The sequence below is a fragment of the Vombatus ursinus genome, unplaced genomic scaffold, assembly GCF_900497805.2.
Source record: "Vombatus ursinus unplaced genomic scaffold, bare-nosed wombat genome assembly UNPS02014821.1, whole genome shotgun sequence".
Classification (NCBI taxonomy): Eukaryota; Metazoa; Chordata; class Mammalia; order Diprotodontia; family Vombatidae; genus Vombatus; species Vombatus ursinus.
In genome coordinates, this window is record NW_020954599.1 from 31,652,750 (window position 1) to 31,671,192 (window position 18,443).

The 18,443-nt window shown below is 38.4% G+C and overlaps 1 protein-coding gene across 1 annotated transcript; it reads left to right on the forward strand.

The window, feature by feature from the left end:
• The first annotated feature begins 362 nt into the window (after positions 1–362).
• Positions 363–10,870, forward strand: CASP3 (caspase 3). The gene is made up of 6 exons (XM_027837459.1): positions 363–403; positions 4,465–4,586; positions 6,724–6,852; positions 7,119–7,294; positions 9,051–9,171; positions 10,617–10,870. The coding sequence occupies exons 1-6, from the start codon at positions 363–365 to the stop codon at positions 10,844–10,846; spliced, it is 819 nt and encodes a 272-aa protein (XP_027693260.1). The 3' UTR covers positions 10,847–10,870.
• The last annotated feature ends 7,573 nt before the right edge of the window (positions 10,871–18,443 follow it).

Below are 18,443 nucleotides of genomic sequence, written 5' to 3' on the forward strand. Positions count from 1 at the left end.
GTTATAAATCAATTATTTATACCACTGACCTTTAGCAAAACAGCAAAAAAAAAAAAAGAGTGGAATTTGAAAAGAAATGCTTAGAGCTGCTTGTTCCTTAAAAATACTAATAAACAGATACAGGTTTTAATTTAAGGACTTTCTGGGAGGACCTGGGATTTAACTGATATAGGGATCTCCTGCTGAGGAAGACCCCTCTACTGATGCAGGTGGGTACCTTCTCCCCTCTTAATTATCTGGGACAATGAGAAGTTAAGGGTTGCTACAAAGTCCAGGGTCCCACTGCCAGTGTATCCATTACAACTGCAATCTCTTACACCAAGTGCTACCAATATTGCTTAAAACACAGGGTGCTTGCAGAAATGCTTTTCAGGTTCTTACTTCATAGCTTCCTTTCTCTTAGGTAAGGTCAGTGAGGTGAACTTTATTTTTCACAGGCATTTTCTCATGATTTCTACATTAGTACAGAGAATGGATGAATACAAACTGAGTTTCTCCAATATGACATTGACAACTTTTTTGTTTCTGGAAAGATATGTTGAAGATATCCTTCAATTCACTGAAGCTATTGACTCCCTTTCCCATTCCTCCACAAACAATTTAACTATTTAAGAAAAATAAACAGTAATTTTGCATTACCTTTATGCTAGACAGAGTGTTGGCTCCCTAAATGAGTAGACTCTTTAGTTCTGTGAAACACAAGATGATTTGCTGGGAGCTGGGGAAAATGAGGGACATGGGGGCAGCTAGGTGGCACGGTGGATAGAGCACTGCCCTGGAGTCAGAAGAACCTGAGTTCAAATACGGCCTCAGATACTTGACACTTACTAGCTGTGTGACCCTGGGCAAGTCACTTAACCCCATTGCCTAGCCCCCCCCCGAAAAAATTTTTTAAAAATTAAAAAAAATTTTTAAAAGGGGGAAGCTAGGTGGTGCAGTGGATAGAGCACCAACTCTGGAGTCAGGAGGACCTGAGTTCAAAGCTGACCTCAGACAAATAACATTCACTAGGTTTGTGACTCTGGGTAAGTCACTTAACCATAATTGCCTCACAAAAAAAAGAAAAAAAAAAGAAGAGACATAAAGCTAAAAGAGTAATTATTTAAAGAATTTGTACACCAAAAAAAAAAAGATGTTTCTGTGAGTACTTTTGATTAACTTTTCTATTTTCTTTTGTGTATTCTAGTCAATAATAGAAGTACCATGGAAAATACTGAAATTACAGTAGATTCAAAACCCACCAAAAGTTCAGGACTGTAAGTGTTTCCATACAAATTCTGGATCTTCTTGAAAAATTTAATAACTAGTATTAAGCATAATAAAACAAGTTTTAAAATTTCCACAAGTAAGCTAATGTGATCTGTTAAATTGACAGGAAAAGTCACTGTACTACCTCTAGTTGGCTAGGCTTTGTCCATGGTGCTCTTCCTGGGTGTCTCCTCACTCTTTCTCCACAGCTCTTTTTCTGTAGCTTCAATTCATCTTGAAAATGATTCTCCAATTGACCAGCTCCAGCCTCAGTCCTTCCCAGTGGTTCTAGTCCTGTGTTTTTCTTTTTTTTAACAGGCAATTGGGGTTAAGTGACTTGCCCAGGGTGACACAGCTAGTTAGTGACAAGTGTTTGGTCTGAGGCCGGATTTGAACTCAGGTCCTCCTGACTTCAGGGCTGGTGCTCTATCCACTGCGCCACCTAGCTGCCCCTAGTCCTGTGTTTTTCTAACTGCCTCCTGATTATCTCTCTGACACCTCAAGCTCAACATGTACAAAATTAAATTCCTCTTCTAGTCTGAAAAAATATATATTTACTAGGTCTGTGAGCCTAAGTAAGTCACTTCTCTGGGCCTCATTTGTCTCTCTGTAAAACAAGGGAGCTGTACTCAGTGGCCCATAAGGTCACCATCAACTCTAAATCTGTGACTAGTTTTTATGTGGCATGGTACTTTCTTCCTCACTAACATAGAAGATACTAAATAAAGGTAACCTTTTTGATGACTCAGCACTTTTTTGCACATCAAATACTCTATACAAATTCTAACACAAGTTAAGTTAACAAGCTTTTATTGAGTGCTTACTCTGAGCCAGGCTCTTTGTAAATGCTGGAAATACAAAGAAAGACAAAAAATATTCTCTACTGTCCAGATGTTCAGAGTCGAATGAGACTCGAGCTGACAGCTATGTATGTGCAAACAAGATATATAGAGAATGAAGGGGAGGTTAGCACAGAGGGACAGCTCAAGCATTAAGGGGGATCAGAAAAGGGGTCTTACTGAGGGTAGAATTTTACCTGATGCATGAATGGAGCTAGGGAAGCTAGGAGGCCAAGGCAGTGAGGGAAAGAACTGTAGGCACAGGGGATAGCCAGTGAAAATGCACAGTTAGCCAGTGGAGCTTGATGGCCCAGTCCTGCAGTCTGTGCTACTGGGAGGCTGGGGCTCATGGATCTTTTGATTTCAAAAGCTCTGAGCTGAAATAGGGCTAAAGTCAAGCAGATGCCTTTACTAAGTCTGGCACCAATATGGAAAGCCCCTGGGAATAGGGCACCACTTGTATGCCTAAGGAGGAGTGGACCAGTCCAGCTGGGAAGAGAGCAGGTCAGAGTGTCTATGGGATCAGGCAGGGGCCCTTCCAGCCTGAGTAAGACAGGCAGACCCAGTCTAAAAATAAAGCAGTTGAGAGGGGATAAGAGTGTCTTGTGTGAGGAACAGCTAAGAGGCCAGTGTCAGTGGGTTGTAGAGTATGTAGAGGGAGGTAAGGGGTAAGAAAACTGGAAAGGTAGGAAGGGACTAGTTTATGAAGGCTCTAAAAGGCAAATGGAAGATTTTCTATTTGATCCTAGAGGCAATAGTAAGCTACTAAAGTTTATTGAAGGGGGATTGGGAGAAGTGGGGAAGGGTGGGGTGGTGTGACACGGCCAGACCTGCACTTTAGAAAGCTCACTTTGACAGCTGAGTGGAGGATGGACTGAAGTGGGAAGAGACTTAGAAGACCAGAAGATCAAGCAGCAGGCTATTTCAATAATGCAGGTGTGAGGTGATGTGAGGGCATCTATCATGTTGGTGGCACTGTCAGAGGAGAGGAGGGGATTTATATGTTAGATGTAACAAAGATAGAAGATTGTGGGTAGGGTAGATAATAAACTGAGTTTTGGACATGTTGTATTTAAGGTGTCATTCAGTTTGAGATGTTCAAGAGGCGATTAAAGATGTAAGACTGGTCAGGGGAAAGGGGAGAGCTGGATATGTAGGTCTGGAAATCACTTGCATAGAAATGATCATTGAAATCGTGGGACCTTATGAGATCACCAAAAAAAAAAAATTACTATAGAGGGGGAAGAGAAGAAGACCCATGACACAGTGTTGGGGATTCCCAGTTCATTAGTAAATGCAACCTGGATGAAGATTCAGCCAAAGACACTGAACAGATATCAGAGAAGTAGGAGGAGAACCAGGAAAGAGCACTACCATGAAAACCTAGGAGAGGAGGGTAACCAACAATGTTGAAGGATGCAGAGTAGTGAACAAGGATGATGATTTTAAGAAGGTTAATTAGATTTAACAATTAACAGATTATTAGTAGATTAGAGAGATCTGATTTAGTTGAATCATAAGACTGGAAGCTAGACTTCAGAGAATTAAGCAGAGAGTGAGAGGAAAAGAAATGGAGGCACACATTATAGGCAGGCACACACTGCCTTCTCTAGGAATTTAGCCACGAATGGAAGGAGATATGTAGGCTGATAACTAACAGGGATGGACTGATCAAGGGAAAGGGTGTTTTTGAGGATGGGGGAACATAGATGTTATTTTCAGGTGGCAGGAAAGCAGGAGTAGAGGTAAGGAAAGACTGAAGATTAGTAAAAGAGTCTTGCCCTCAGATGCTATTGAGATATATTGAATACTAGATATTCCCATATTGCTATACTTCTTTTCTTGGATCTATGATTTTTCTCTAATTAGAATATATTTCCTTGCTTTGTATGAGGGTCTGAAGGGCCCTTTTCTGAATCAAACACATTAATTTTAATATTTGTGATGACTTTGTATAATCTATCTGTGTAAAGCCTTCATTTTCTTAACTGTGTACTAGTTTTGGTATATTCTGCTGTATGTAACACCGATTTTTCCACATTACCTTATTTGTAATACTTCTTCCATGATTAAGCACCAGCCTAATTAATTGACCTTAATAGTATAAATAGAATCCTTTACTGGAAACTCAGTCTTATTTGCACATTTTCTACATTTCTTGTGGATTTCACAAATAATTTTTATCAAGATTTTGTCAATTAACCTGAATGAATTGGCTGATTCTTCTTGAATGTTTTATTGATAAATTAAATCCAATTAATTTAAAGTTTTCTAAAACTACACAAAATATTTTTGGTTGATTATGGAAAATTTCTCAGTATCAAGAGTAACTTGTGGACTTACCAGTTATAGAACATGTTATTTCATTTCCAAACAGAAAGATCCTCCATGGTAGCAAGTCAGCAGAATCTGGTCTGTCATCAGACAGCTATAAAATGGATTATCCAGAAATGGGGCTATGTGTAATAATCAATAATGAAAATTTTCATCCAAACACTGGTATGTATCATAATATTTTCTCATTTTCCCCACATTCCATGACTGACAGTGGATAAGTTAATGTTTTCAAACACTTGCAACTACTTTTGCATTAGAGACTGGGCAACAACACTAATGCTAGTGGCTAAACTAAAAACCTGATCATCTCTTTAAAATGTTTTACAAGCAGAATTTAGGTTCCTTAGGGTTTCCTTGCAGCCTTTACTTAGAATGCTCAAAGGGTCATAGATAGAGAGCTGGAAGGGAGCTCAGACATCATCTACTTGAACTCCCTCATTTGTAGAAACTGACCTTTCATATGCTAAAACACACTATTAAGGAATAGTTTTGAAGGTGAACAAGGTTACAGATTCATTTGAGTTTCTCTTACTGACTGTCTGATCCAGCTCCTTTGTTCTACAGAGATGGAAACAGAGGCACAGAGAGGTTAGGTGATTGGCTTGGCCAAGGTTATACAACTAGTGAAAGGCAGAAATGGGCCTCAGTGTTCTGACTCCACCACCATGTTGGTGATTTCCCAGGGTCTCAGATTAAGACCAGCATATTGTCATGAAAATATCATCTGAAGTGTATGTAGCTTACTAAATGATGTGAAAAATAAAGTCTTGTGGTTTAAAACAATAGTTAGTCTTTCTATTAAAGAATTTGGGTACCTTCTGTCTCCCTTACTCTGTGCCAGCTGCTAGGTATAGGTAATGCAAAAAAAAAAAAAATTAGCAGGTCCTTAACAGAAGGCAGTTAATTATCTTGGGAAATAATCAGAGAACATTACACTGAATAGGAGTTAAATTGTGCACTAAGTGAACTAAATTATTGTAACTGCTACGTAGTTACAGGATTTTTCTAGTAGAATAATGAGAACTTTTATTATTATGATCCAACTGGAACTTGTCTTTACAATGTTCTTTGTATTCAAGAGAATGGATTATGAATTGTTTCCACCTTTGACCTGGTCACTTTGTTTCTTTGGGAAAAAAAATGTGTTTTTTAATTAATATCTCTCTTCTCTACCTCCTCCCTCCCGTCTTGAAAAAGAAAGAATAAAGGCCACACTTAGTACAAATGTGTAGTTTAGAACAAATTTCTACATTTGCCTTTTCCAAAAAATTAATCATTCTGCACCCTGAGTCCATCTCTTCTATGAGAAAGCGACTAGTATGTCTCATCATGAATCATGCTTGGTCATTGTGTCGATCACAGTTCTTAAGTCTTTCAGAGTTGTTTGTCTTTACAGTGTTGTTGCTGTTATATAAATTGTTCTCCAGGTTCTGCTCACTTTACATTGCATCAGCTCATACAAGGCTGCCCAGGTTTCAGAGAAACTGTCCCCTTCATCATTTTTTACAGCACAATCACAGTATTCCGTTATATTCATAGACCATAATTTGTTGAGGCTTTCCCTAATTGATAAGCAATCCTTATTTTCCAGTTCTATGGCTATGGCACCATGAAAAGAGTAGATAAATATATTTTTGTGCACATGAGCCCCTTTCCTCTTTGATCTCTTTGGAGTATACATCTAAGGATGGAATTGGCCTATATACCCACTGGATCAAAGAATATGCACAACTTAGTAACTTTTGCAGGCTAGTTCCAAATTGCTTTCCTCATTGGCTGGAAATCCCAAATTTCCACATTGGAGCTGGTTTACAGCTACACCATCAGTGCATTGATTTGCCCATTTTCCCACAAGTGTGCCAATATTTATCATCTTTTTCAACTTTGCCAATCTGATGGGTGTGCGATGAAACCTTAAGAGTTGTTTTAATTTGCATTTTTCTAGTTATTAATAAATTGGAACATTTTTCATACGGCTAGCTTGAATTTCTTCCTGTGAAAACTACCTGTTCTTATCCTTTAACGTTTTGTCAGTTGGGCAACACCTTTAAAACTTTATGGCAAAATTGACCAGTACTGAGGCTGGGGTCCAGAAGATCCGAGTTCAAATTCAGCATTATACATTTACTAGCTTTGTGACCCTGGGCAAGTCATTTATAAAGTGCTTAGCGTAGTGCCTGGCACATCATAGGTACTTAGTAATTGCTAGCTATTATCATTATTGTCATCTTTGCTCACTTGTTTTCAAAGCAATAGTTTCTTTTGAAACTGCAACTAAACGTTCTCTTTCTTTTCAAAGGCATGTCATTTCGTTCTGGTACAGATGTAGATGCAGCAAACCTCAGGGATACGTTCAAGAGCTTGAAATATGAAGTCAGGAATAAAAATGACCTGACATGTAAAGAAATAATTGAATTAATGTGCAATGGTAAGTAATAATTTATAGAATGACTATGAGTTAGATGCTGACACTCATGAGTAAACATAACCCAGTGGAAGAAAGGGTGAGATTTTGCAAGGTTATGTATGAATACATTCTAACTTTGTGGAATGCTTGAAATGTACCTCACTTTCTGAAAGCAAGAACTGAACCAGTGGACCTCTTAAGGTCCCAATCCAATTCTCTTTCATTTGATTATTCCCATAGAACTGGTTCTGAGGTGTTTTTTGTTTTTGTTTTAAATGTATTCCAAGTTTCTAAAGAAGATCACAGCCAAAGGAGCAGTTTTGTTTGCGTGATTCTAAGTCATGGTGAAGAAGGAATCATCTTTGGGACGGATGGATCTGTTGAACTGAAAAGATTAACATCTTTCTTTAAAGGGTATAAATGTAGAAGTTTAACAGGAAAACCAAAGCTTTTTATTATTCAGGTAAAACATTATTTGGGGATTGATTATTCAGTTTGTGGTATATCCAAATGTCCTTTTGCTTTCCTCATTCCCAAGGATACCTTAATTTAGGAACTTTGCTGTTTCTTATTTGAAACCTCCACTGAACAAAGAATAGTAGGAATAAAAATGAAATTCAGCTATTGGTTTATTGATTTCCATTTCTCTCTTCCAACCTTGTCAACGATAAATCCAGAAGATCCTGAATCATCTGATTTTTAAGACAGGTGACCAGCACATCATAGATACATGTTAAATACCTATACCATGTTTAGGCATATCAGTGTATAGGACGTACTAAGGTCCCAGCACACCTAGAAAATTGTATTTCTTTTTAAATGTCGTGTTTTTGGAAGGATCCTAAAAAGCTAGAGGACAGTTAGAGCAGTGTGGCCAGGCTGGTGTGGGGACTCAGATCCACATCATGTGTGTTGTGGTGTGTGTCCTTAAAGGGGAGGGGATGAGACAGACACAGACATGACAGGCATTTGAGGGCATGTCATCTAAAAAGGTTAGGCCTGTTATGCTTGGCCCTAGAGGACAGAATCTGGGATGGTGGGAAGCAGTTTAAGAGAGGTGGATATTATCTCAGTATAAGGAGTGTATGGTGTGTGGGGGTGTGTGTGTGTGTGTGTGTGTGTGTGTGTGTGTGTGTGTGTGTGTGTGTCCAAGTTCAAGAGTGTCCTGGGCTGCCTCAGGAGAGATCTTTAAGTAGAGGCTGAACAATTGCTTACCAGGAATGTAACAGAAGAGCTTCCTGATCAGATGCAGGTTAGAGTAGGTGACACGAAGTCACTTTTCTTTTCTGAGATTGTAGATTCCAAGCTAATAACCTACTTGCTTCTATTCTTAAAATAATCAATTACTTCTGATTATTCAATAGTTCTAAATAATTAAGATAAATTGTTATTTTGTTCCACTGACAAAGACTGGAATTTATGATTTCCTTTCATGTATAAAATAGATAGGGAGGGAGCATCTGGCCTGGGGACCAGGAGCCCTGAGATCAAGTGCTGCCTAACATACACTGGCTTTTTGACCCTGGGCACATCAGTACACCTCACAGGGTTCTAGGCCACTGTCAAAGATTAAAGTGCTAACCTGCATTGGTAAAGAGAGTTTCCTCACCTGGGAGTTCCCTGTATCAATGAAATCAGAGGTCCAGTCCCAATCCTATAGAAATACTCAAATGCACCTTGATCACAGTATGAACAGTTACCATAACCATGTTTTATAGTTAATATATTTCAAATAATAGGACATAGGGTTTAGTTGCATATGTCTTTCTCCTTTTAAAATCACAAAGGATGAATGGCCTAGTACATGTCAGACCAAGTCAGGAGCAGTTTTCTGAAACACTTGGCTATTGATTCTGGGAGGCAGAGATAGAAAAAAAAATAATGGCTAGAAAAATCGAAACCTAATGGGCTGTACGTTTTTAAGAAATCACATTTTTTTTTTTTTTTTTTTGGCCAAGTTACAAATGACTAAAAATTTTTGTCTCTTGGAGTCCTTGAAACTGAACCAATCACTAGGAGGGACGTACATTTTTTTTGGTCCGGTTGTTGGTAGAGGTCCCCTCTCACGTGGCCACCCTCAGGGCCTTCCTCAAAAGAAAACATGGATTTTCTGACCTAGAATATAAATGAAGCCCAATAGGCATATACTAATGATTTTCAAAATTTTAAAAATTTACTCTAGATTTCACGCATGGTAATTGATTTTTTCTTTTAACTAGGCATGTAGAGGCACAGAGTTGGATTGTGGTGTTGAAACAGACAGTGGCACTGATGATGATGTAACATGCCAGAAAATACCTGTTGAGGCAGACTTCTTATATGCATATTCTACAGCCCCAGGTAAGAAAGAGTTGTGCAAAATTGGTATTTATGAAAATATTGCAGATTTTTGATCACACTGAGACTGATTTTTGTGTGTGTTAATGCTTACAGGAAGAGTTATAAGTCGGTTAGAGAATAGTATTACAAAGGCTGTCATCATTATTTTAATTCCAATGGGATCCAGTTAACTTTGTTGTGTCCAGTAATCACAGACCTTATATATGATTGACCCTTGACTTCAGCTCTTAAAAATAAATCGCATTCATGATTATGCTTCTAGTGGTAAAGTGAATACAGTAGCATAGTATAACAGCCATGGAGCTTGGGAATCAGAAGCCCCAAGTTAAAATTCTGGCTCTGCCATGTAAGAGCTTGGTGACCATAGGCAAGACATTTAACCTCTCACTGCCTCAGCATTGTACTTTGTAAAATAGGAGTAATCATACTTGATACTAACCTGGATGAAATATTCCTATTAACAATCTTTTTTTTTTTTTTTTTTTTGGCTAGGCAATGGGGTTAAGTGACTTGCCCAGGGTCACACAGCTAGTACATGTTATGTGTCTGAGGCCTGATTTGAACTCAGGTCCTCCTGAATCCAGGACCGCTCCTGTATCCACTGCGCCACCTAGCTGCCCCCTCTATTAACAATTTTAACAGCCTTCCTAACACCCCTTTGCAGAAGGTTCGGCAAGTTGTATAGTCCTCATTTTATAGATGTGGAACCTGAGGTTCTTAGAAGTTTAGTCCCGTGGCCCCCTGCTCACTCACTCACTACCCTCTGAGGCAGGAATTGAACCCAAGCTTGGTAGTCTGATTTACCCGTGACTTTGCCTCTCAACAGAGAGAATGCATGGGAACCTTGTCAAGGACTAGACAAAGAGCTGGTGGTCATTATCATTCTGTTAATATCAGCAGTGTGTCTGATAGAGCAGGTGGATTATTATGAAATTGATGGAACCAAATAACACAATAATCTACTTCTTAGAATTGGAGCAGGTGGGGAAAGGGAAAGAGGTATTGCTTCTGTCTTTGGCTTGTTCACTTGATCCTCTCCATTGGAAATGGAGTTTAGCAGGTAGAAATCTGAGTGAGTCAAGTCACCAAGCTTATTAAGGGCTTGCCAGGTGCCAGGCACTGTGCTAAAGCTCTAGAAGGAGGGGCAGTGGGGGGACCCAAGGCTGAGAGGGTTCACCTACAAAGGCAGTCCTCCTTGAATTTCTTTACCAAAAGAGGAGGTGATATGGGGAATGGAAGGCTGTACACAGCATTTTTTCTCCCACTTCATCAATATCACTGTCCCAATGTATAAAGAGGATTTTTTCCTCCCATGGTCCATGAAGCCTACTGGAATCCATACTTGTTTTTTGGATAGTTTTCTCAATAACTTCATGTAATTATTTGTGACATCAGCTTCAATAATTGTCATTTTCTGACAGTTTGTGGGTTTTGTTGTTTTGTAGGCTACTATTCTTGGAGAAATAAAACATATGGTTCATGGTTTATCCAGTCACTTTGCACAATGCTGAAACAGTATGCTCACAAGCTTGAGATAATGCAAATCCTTACCAGAGTCAATCGGAAGGTGGCTACAGAGTTTGAATCTTATTCCCTAGACGTTGACTTAAATGCAAAGAAGCAGGTGCCATGTATCATGTCCATGCTTACTAAGGAACTATATTTTTTCCTCTAAGAAAATCCATGCATTTTAATTTGTATGCCAAGCCAGTGAATGACAGGTCTGAGGACTGCATTTCCTCGGTAATTTAAATTGCACACTTTGAACCTAATTCAGTATGGCAGTGGGTGGGGTTTGGGGGTTTGGGAGAGAATCGCCATTTCTCCATTTAATAGAACCAGTACATTGTTACCTTAAATTTAGGTAGTTGAAGTGGAAGCTAATTAGAAGTTAATATATTGACTTTGTAAAGAAAAAAATGGATAATGGCATTTGTTATAAGAAGACACTATTATGTCTTCAAAACTTGAAAAATAATTAGAAATTTAGGGAACAAAATTCTTCTTAGTAATATATGATCATGTGTTTTGGAGGGTTTATGGAAAAAATAACACATTTTTACAGTATATTTTTACTTAACTATGAAAGGTAGTGTGGCATTTAGGGTAAAAGGATGGCCTTGGAATCAAGAAGACCCAGTATGCAGTGCTGTTTGAGGTATGTTGCCCCAGGCAAATCAACTGCACCTCTTAATGCCTCAGAGAATGAAGACTGTAAATTTTAGACTTGCTTAAGATCAGCATAAGTGGAGTGAGTTTTCATTCTGGGAGTTCCTTCCCTAGACAGGCGAACTCCATTATCCTGACTCAGATTTTTTAAACTGAATTATTTGTACGCCTTCAGTTTTTGTCAAATGACAAATAAGACATGATGATGCTTTCTGGACCTCTGCCAAAATCATGGTATTGCTAGAGACTAGCAGTGGCAAGCTTTTACTTGAAAAATTCATACTTGGAAATAAACAAGGGAGACCTACAGACGAAGTTTTCTTTTTTCTTTTTTTTTAACTGGTGGAAAAAATCTTTATATCAAATTTCTCTGAAAGGGTTTATTATCCAAGATATAGAAACAATATATGTGTGTATAAAATGAGTAGCCATTCCCCAGCAGATAAGAGATCACAGCCTATGAACAAACAGTTCTCTAAAGAAGAATTGCAAAGTATTCACAACAACATGAAAAAATGCTTCAAATCCCTAACAATAAAAGGAATGCAAAGCAAAACAACCCCGAGATTTCACCTCGAACCCTGCAGATTGGCAAAGATGACGAAAATGGCCATGGCAATGCTGGAAGGATCATAGGATGATAGGCACTCTCGCTGTTGTTGCTGATTCTTCCCTTTCAAAGAGGACCAATGACATCACAGACGGTGTCTTAACTTGCAGGAGAATTGGATTTAAGTGAGGCAGAGTCTGGAAAAGTCAGCAGTTTCACTCTCTCTAGCTGAGTCATCAAAGTCCAGTGGCAAGACAAAAGCCAACATGAATGGCGACGGTCCAGAATGCAGTGGATGACCTTGGTGTCTTCCATGTCTGACCAAGTTCTAAGCAGATAAAGTTTTCTTAACATACATATTACAGTTCCATTCTTAGTTTTTAAACACACAAGGGACATGGCTTTTTATTTATCAAATTTAAGGGGTTTTACCCATCAAATAAAACTCATTTGAATACTAAATTTAGAATACAGAATTCTATTTGGGCAAAAATGTGAGCGAACTAAGGTGCTATCTATGAGCCATGCTTAATCATCAAGGGCAAACAAGATTCATTCCCAAGCCAAGGTGCTGAAATGCCACTTGTTCACCAGCATAAGAGGGGTGCTTGTGCCCACGCTGATCAGATGGGCTGGCTATCAGCCAACAGAAAGGCATCTAATGACCCCCTGGGTGAAAAACTGAAAAATGACTCACTCTAAGCAACACTAATTACAGAGATGGTAGGGATACAACTTGAAGCCACATCGTATGTACCAAGTAGTTTTAAAAACCAATCAATGGCTTAATCAGCAGTGGCTTAGCACACAACAGTAGATGAGGGTGTGGGATACCTTCTTGAATGGAGGCAACATGGACTCCACGGGAAGGAGGTGGAAAGAAGTACAGAGTAGATCTTCAGGCCAATAAATGCATGGAAAGAATGGTTCTGGTCACAGCTTTTTCAAGTCATCATTTTTCATATACAAAGAATCAACCAAATGGACACAAGGTCAAAGTTTTCCAAAGATGGCTGCGGACCTATCCAAATATTGGCATTCTTTGTTGAAAAATATCTCGGTAGGTTAAATTCTTTTCAGAGACATTTATTATCAAGTGAAAACAATAGCAAAATTTAATTCCTCTCTAGAACCTTTAGTAAATTTACTGAACATAGACTCTAAAATAGAATCATAGATCTAAAGCTTAAAGGTGAGGCCAGGTAGTCCAACTCCCCTATTTTACACAGGAGGAAACTGAGGCACAGAGAGATTGACTGATTTGTTTAAGTTCACATAGGTAAAGAGCCTGTGAACGATGCCTCTGCCCCCAGAACCTTGTGGTCTATCCACTGTTCTGTGTTTTCTCTTTTACAGGTGAGAAAACTGAGGCCAAATTGAGTCAAATAACTAGCCTAAGGACACATAGTTAAGAACAGAACTGGGACTAGAATCCAGGTCTATTGATTCCTAATTAAGTCATCAACAATCTTTCAATATGATGATTTTCATATTACTTGAGGGGAAGAAGCCCAAACTTATAAGGGGTGATATTAGTTTTCCTTTTACTAGTGCATAAATAATGTTTCTAATTTGTTTAATTTAAATGCAGCATGTAATTGTAATGGCACTTGATAATTTTTGTGTGACTACTTCTACAATAAAAATGTTACTTTGAGTGTTTTTACTTTTAAAAATAAATTTATATCAAATTCACTAATTTTTCTCCCTATGTTTTGACCTTTTTCAAATGACACTCTCATTTATCTCACAGCAAACTTTCAATGGGAGTGTCACAATCCACTTGATGGTAATAATAGCAAATTATTTTCTAGCCCCTTTGAGTACACCCCTCATAGATAGATAGATACATAGATAGGTAGGTAGTAGGTAGAAAGATAGATAGATATGTAGATAGAAAACAGAGCAAAACTTTTTTTAGTGGTTACTATGTTCCAGACACTGTATCAAGTTCTGGGATACAGTTTCAAGCAAAAATACAGTAACTCTCACTCTCTCTCAAGGAGTTTACATTCTAAAGAGAAGACTGCACAAAGCAAGAAGGGTAAGGAGATTCACAAGGGGCAGGAACGTTAGTGAGGAGATGGAAAAAGGTATAGAGGGTCAAGCTGAATGTAAAGTAAGAATGATGGGGACCCCCCTTGAAATTGTGATCTAGACTAATCAGGAGATTGGGTCTCAGGCAGAGGATTCTTCAGAATTGGAAGGTGTTTGGTAAGGAGGTAGACAGAAGCCCTGACTGTGAGTTGAGCCAGGAGTTTAGGCTGCCAGACTTATCAGTAAGTGCTCAAGTCCAAATTTTGGAATCCAGGAAACACTTAAAAAGATGGTGATGTTTATTTCAAGGATATTCATGTTCAGATAGAAGGTAGAGCACCACAGCAAATTCACTGCTTGGAGCCCCATATGCAACATGAACATTATGGGCTCCCGACTTCTTGCACTCAGGAATACACTGTGGGATACAACCACTCTTCACTTGACTTCCAAGGCTTTACAATGGAGGAAAGCTTTCATATCCTTTAGGTTTTGACCACTGAATCCACCATAGTTAGGAAGTTTGTCATTGAATAGCATGATACAATAAAATAGCCAATCAACATAGGCTTAGCTGCCCATTTTCACTCTTATGGTGAGATTCTTCCTGGGATGACCTTCCCTTCTTTGGAGAAGTGGCCCAGGACACATGGTTTATGATTGCCATACAAGACTTTATGAAGTGAGTACAGAACTGCTGTTCTCCACCACCCCTATTCACTATGCCAGTACCTTTGAGAATGTAGAACAAGGCAATAAAGAACCTGGTTAAGCAGAAAAAGCAAGTGAGGCTTAGTCTCTCTGGCTACAGAGAGAAGAGTTTCCTCTGAGCTTTTCTCTGACCAAGAAGGACCATCAAAAAACAGTCAACCTTTCCAAAGCCAGATGCAACATAAAAAGATAATCTCACATTCTTGTGAAAAAAAAAGGGGGGGGGGCAGCTAGGTGGCACAGTGGAGCACCGGCCCTGAAGTCAGGAGGACCTGAGTTCAAATCCGGCCTCAGACCAAACACTTGACACGTACTAGCTGTGTGACCTTGGGCAAGTCACTTAACCCCGAATGCCTCACTAAAAAACAAAACAAAACACTATGCATTCATTTACAATGGGATGTTTCCTTCCATAGGGTCCTGTTCTGATGCCTCATTGCAATGTGAAGGTGATCCTAGTTCTCAAAAGCCTATTTAGGTTTATGTTCTTGTAGGTTTTACCATGTAGGAAAGGCTTTGAGAACAGTCCCAGCACCTGACTATGATGGCTTTCCAAGGTCCTAGCTATCTACAGAGGGTATGAATTTTCCCCAGTTAAGCAAGATCATCATCCCAAGAGCATTTAAAGGAAAACTGAAAGGAGAACACTGGTAGGTTGGCTGCAAGGTAATGAACTGCTTAAGCCACCACAAACCCCAAAACAAAGAAAACCCTAAAATGGCCTTCAGTTGTATGCAGTCCCTTGTTTACTTTTCCACTTGTAGAAAAGTGGGTTAAGGGTGTTAAGAATTACATAGGTTTTACTTGGAAAGACCTGAACTGATTCAAAGTGAAGTGAGCAGAACCAGGAGAACATTGTACATCGTAACAACAATGGTGTGCAAAGATCAGCGCTGAAGGACTTAGCTCTTCTCAGCAATACAACGATCCAAGACAATTCCAAAAGTCTCATGATGGAAACTGCTATCCACATCCAGAGAAAGAACTGATGGAGCTGGAATGCAGATCGAAGCTACTATTTCCATTTTGTTTATCTTTTTCATAGTTTTTTCCTTTTCGTCTGTTTTTTCTTTCACAACATGACCAATATGGAACTATGTTTTCCATGATTGCACATATATAACCTATTTCAAATTCTTAACTTTTTAGGGAGGGGTAGGGGAGAAAGGGGAAAAAATTTGGAACTCAAATTTTTAAAAAAAATGAATGTTAAAAATTATCTTTACATGTAATTGGAAAAATACTATTAAAAAAGGGAACAAAAGAATTACATAGGTTTTAGCCCATCTGTAAACACTGATTTAACCCTGTGGGCTAAATTTGAGATCCTTATCTAATGATTACGAAGTGGACATGCTACTGGATATATATGCCTGATATCAATCTTGACATTAGATTGTTCCTAAATGGGCAATCTAAACCTCTTTTAATCTAAACCTCTTTTTTGAAAGCTTTTATACACTTGAGGCCTAGTGCTACATTAGGATTTTTGTCCGACAACTACTACAATAAAAATGTGTTACTTTCAGTGTTTTTACTTCTAAAATTGCATTTCTGACAAATCAAGGTGTTTGCAGAGTTGGCTTTATTTATGCCTCAAAGCAACTGAGGCACTTGGTTGGTTGTCTGGACATTTTAGTGGTCCTAGTAAGCAGAAGTAAAGACCACCATGGAAATAACCATTATCAACATCTTGTGCAGAGGATGAGAAGATGTAATCAGTAGTTATACGAAGGACTTGGTAATTTCTTCTGTGTTAAATCAACATATACTTTAATACTCTGTCTCTTCAAAACAAAAGTGAGCATCAGGAAGACAGCGAAAATAGCATTGGAAAATATGCCTCAAGATAAGGCTTGTGGACTTCACAGAACCCCAGTCTATATAAAATGTTAATATCTTCTTCTTGAAGAGAGTCAGAAGATGCTGGACATGGTTAAGACACAGCAAATAATTGTTGCCAATGTGGGAGTCATTTTGGAATAAGCAGTGTTTGATCATAAACATGACTTCGTTGAGTAGCAAGGAGGGAAACAAGGATTTATTAAGCAGTTCCTATGTGCCCGGCACCACTAAAAGCTTTACAAGTATTTACTTATTTTATCCTCACAACAAACTGGGAAGTAGGTACTATTATCATCCCCATTTCACAGATGAGGAAATTGAGACAGAGATTTAACTTGCCTAGAGATACACAACCAATATCTGAGGCCATATTTGAACTCATCTCTTCCTGACTTCAGGCCTAGAACTCTATCCACAGGACCACCTATCTGCCTCCAGAGTAAAGATCAAAATCAATAACAAACTGACAGTTCAACAAGCTGTTAATGCTACAAAATGGGAAAATGATAAAGAAACAAACATGGACGTGGGCTATAACAATTTCCTACTGAAGCAAAACTTATATAAAGCAATCTCCGTAATAAGAAAGGCTGTAAGAGTCACAGGGGTAGAGAACCTGCAGCCTCAAGGCCACATGTGGCCCTCTAGGTCCTCAAGTGCAGCCCTTTAACTGAATCCAAACTTCACAGAGCAAAGGATTCTACCCTGGGAGAAACTCCCTCATTTAGCCAAAGACTTGACCTCCTTGCCAAGAGGAGGAACATGGCTGCCAAGGACAGCACCAATTTGGAATATGGACTTAATTTGCAAAACCTTATAGAGGTGACTGGTAGAAAGTTGTAAGTAGAATTGTCCCATAAAACAAGCAAGAAATGATGGAGGGAAAAACTAATTTTAAGAAAGCTTGTTATCTCCCAACCAGGAGCTCTTACAACTCCTTTATTTGCCTTTTCAAGAAGAACCTGTCAAGTTAAACTCCCACGTAGCCACAACTCCCTTTTGTTTTCTGGTTTTATTGATAACCAGGATGTCAAGACTGATTTTTCCAGCAATGTTTCCATCACCATTTGTTAGTGTGTACTGTTCTTGGCTTCATGGTTTGTCAAGAGAGAATAGTTTCAGTATACAAAACAAATCCATAAAAAGAAAAAGAATATTTCCACACAAAAATAATATAATTTAGGAGAGAATAATAATAAAGGAGGTCCCCTTTAAGATAACTACAAGTTGCATAAAATATCTGGGAGTCAATCTATCCAGGCACACTCAAAACCTATATAGATGCAATCACAAATGCTCCTAAAAGACAAAAAAGAAAAAATAACTTAAATGACTGAAAACATATGCAGTGGTATTGCTGGGCCATGTCAATATAACAAAAATGACAACCCTACCTAAGTTAATTAAGTGCTATACCAATAAAACTACCAATGGGATCTCTGAGTTAGACAATTTAATCATATTAAATTGGAAGAACTTGGAATCTAGAATGTCAAAGGAAATAATGGGGAAAAGTGAGGATGAAAGGAGAATCAAGCAGTTCAAAACCTCATACTGTAAAGTAGTAATCATTGAAACAATTTGCCACTAGTTAAAGAATAAACCTGTGGAACAGGTTAGACAAGGAAGAATCATAAATAATTGAACTTACTACAGCATTTAATAAACCTGAAAACATTATGGGGAAGAACTCTCTAATGATAATTGTTGGGAATACTGGAAAGCAATTTGGCAGAAATTAGATTTAGATAAACATTTTCATGTACCATGATAAATTCAAAATAGATATGTGATCTGAATAATGCATATCCTATCATAAAAAAATTAGAAGATAATCAGATCAGGTACCTTTCACAGCTATAGCTAAGGGCCAGATTCTCAACTAAATAAGAAACAGAGGTGATTACAAAAGATAAAATAGAGAATTTCAGTTACATGAAATTGAAAGACTTTTGCAACT

Bases quoted from the DNA above. Each gene is read 5' to 3' on its own strand.
- CASP3 (XM_027837459.1), top strand. From the start codon at position 363: ATGCTTTTCAGGTTCTTACTTCATAGCTTCCTTTCTCTTAG. The intron at 6,853-7,118 runs GTAAGTAATAAT...ATGTATTCCAAG, and splicing joins AATTGAATTAATGTGCAATG to TTTCTAAAGAAGATCACAGC. The intron at 7,295-9,050 runs GTAAAACATTAT...TCTTTTAACTAG, and splicing joins CAAAGCTTTTTATTATTCAG to GCATGTAGAGGCACAGAGTT.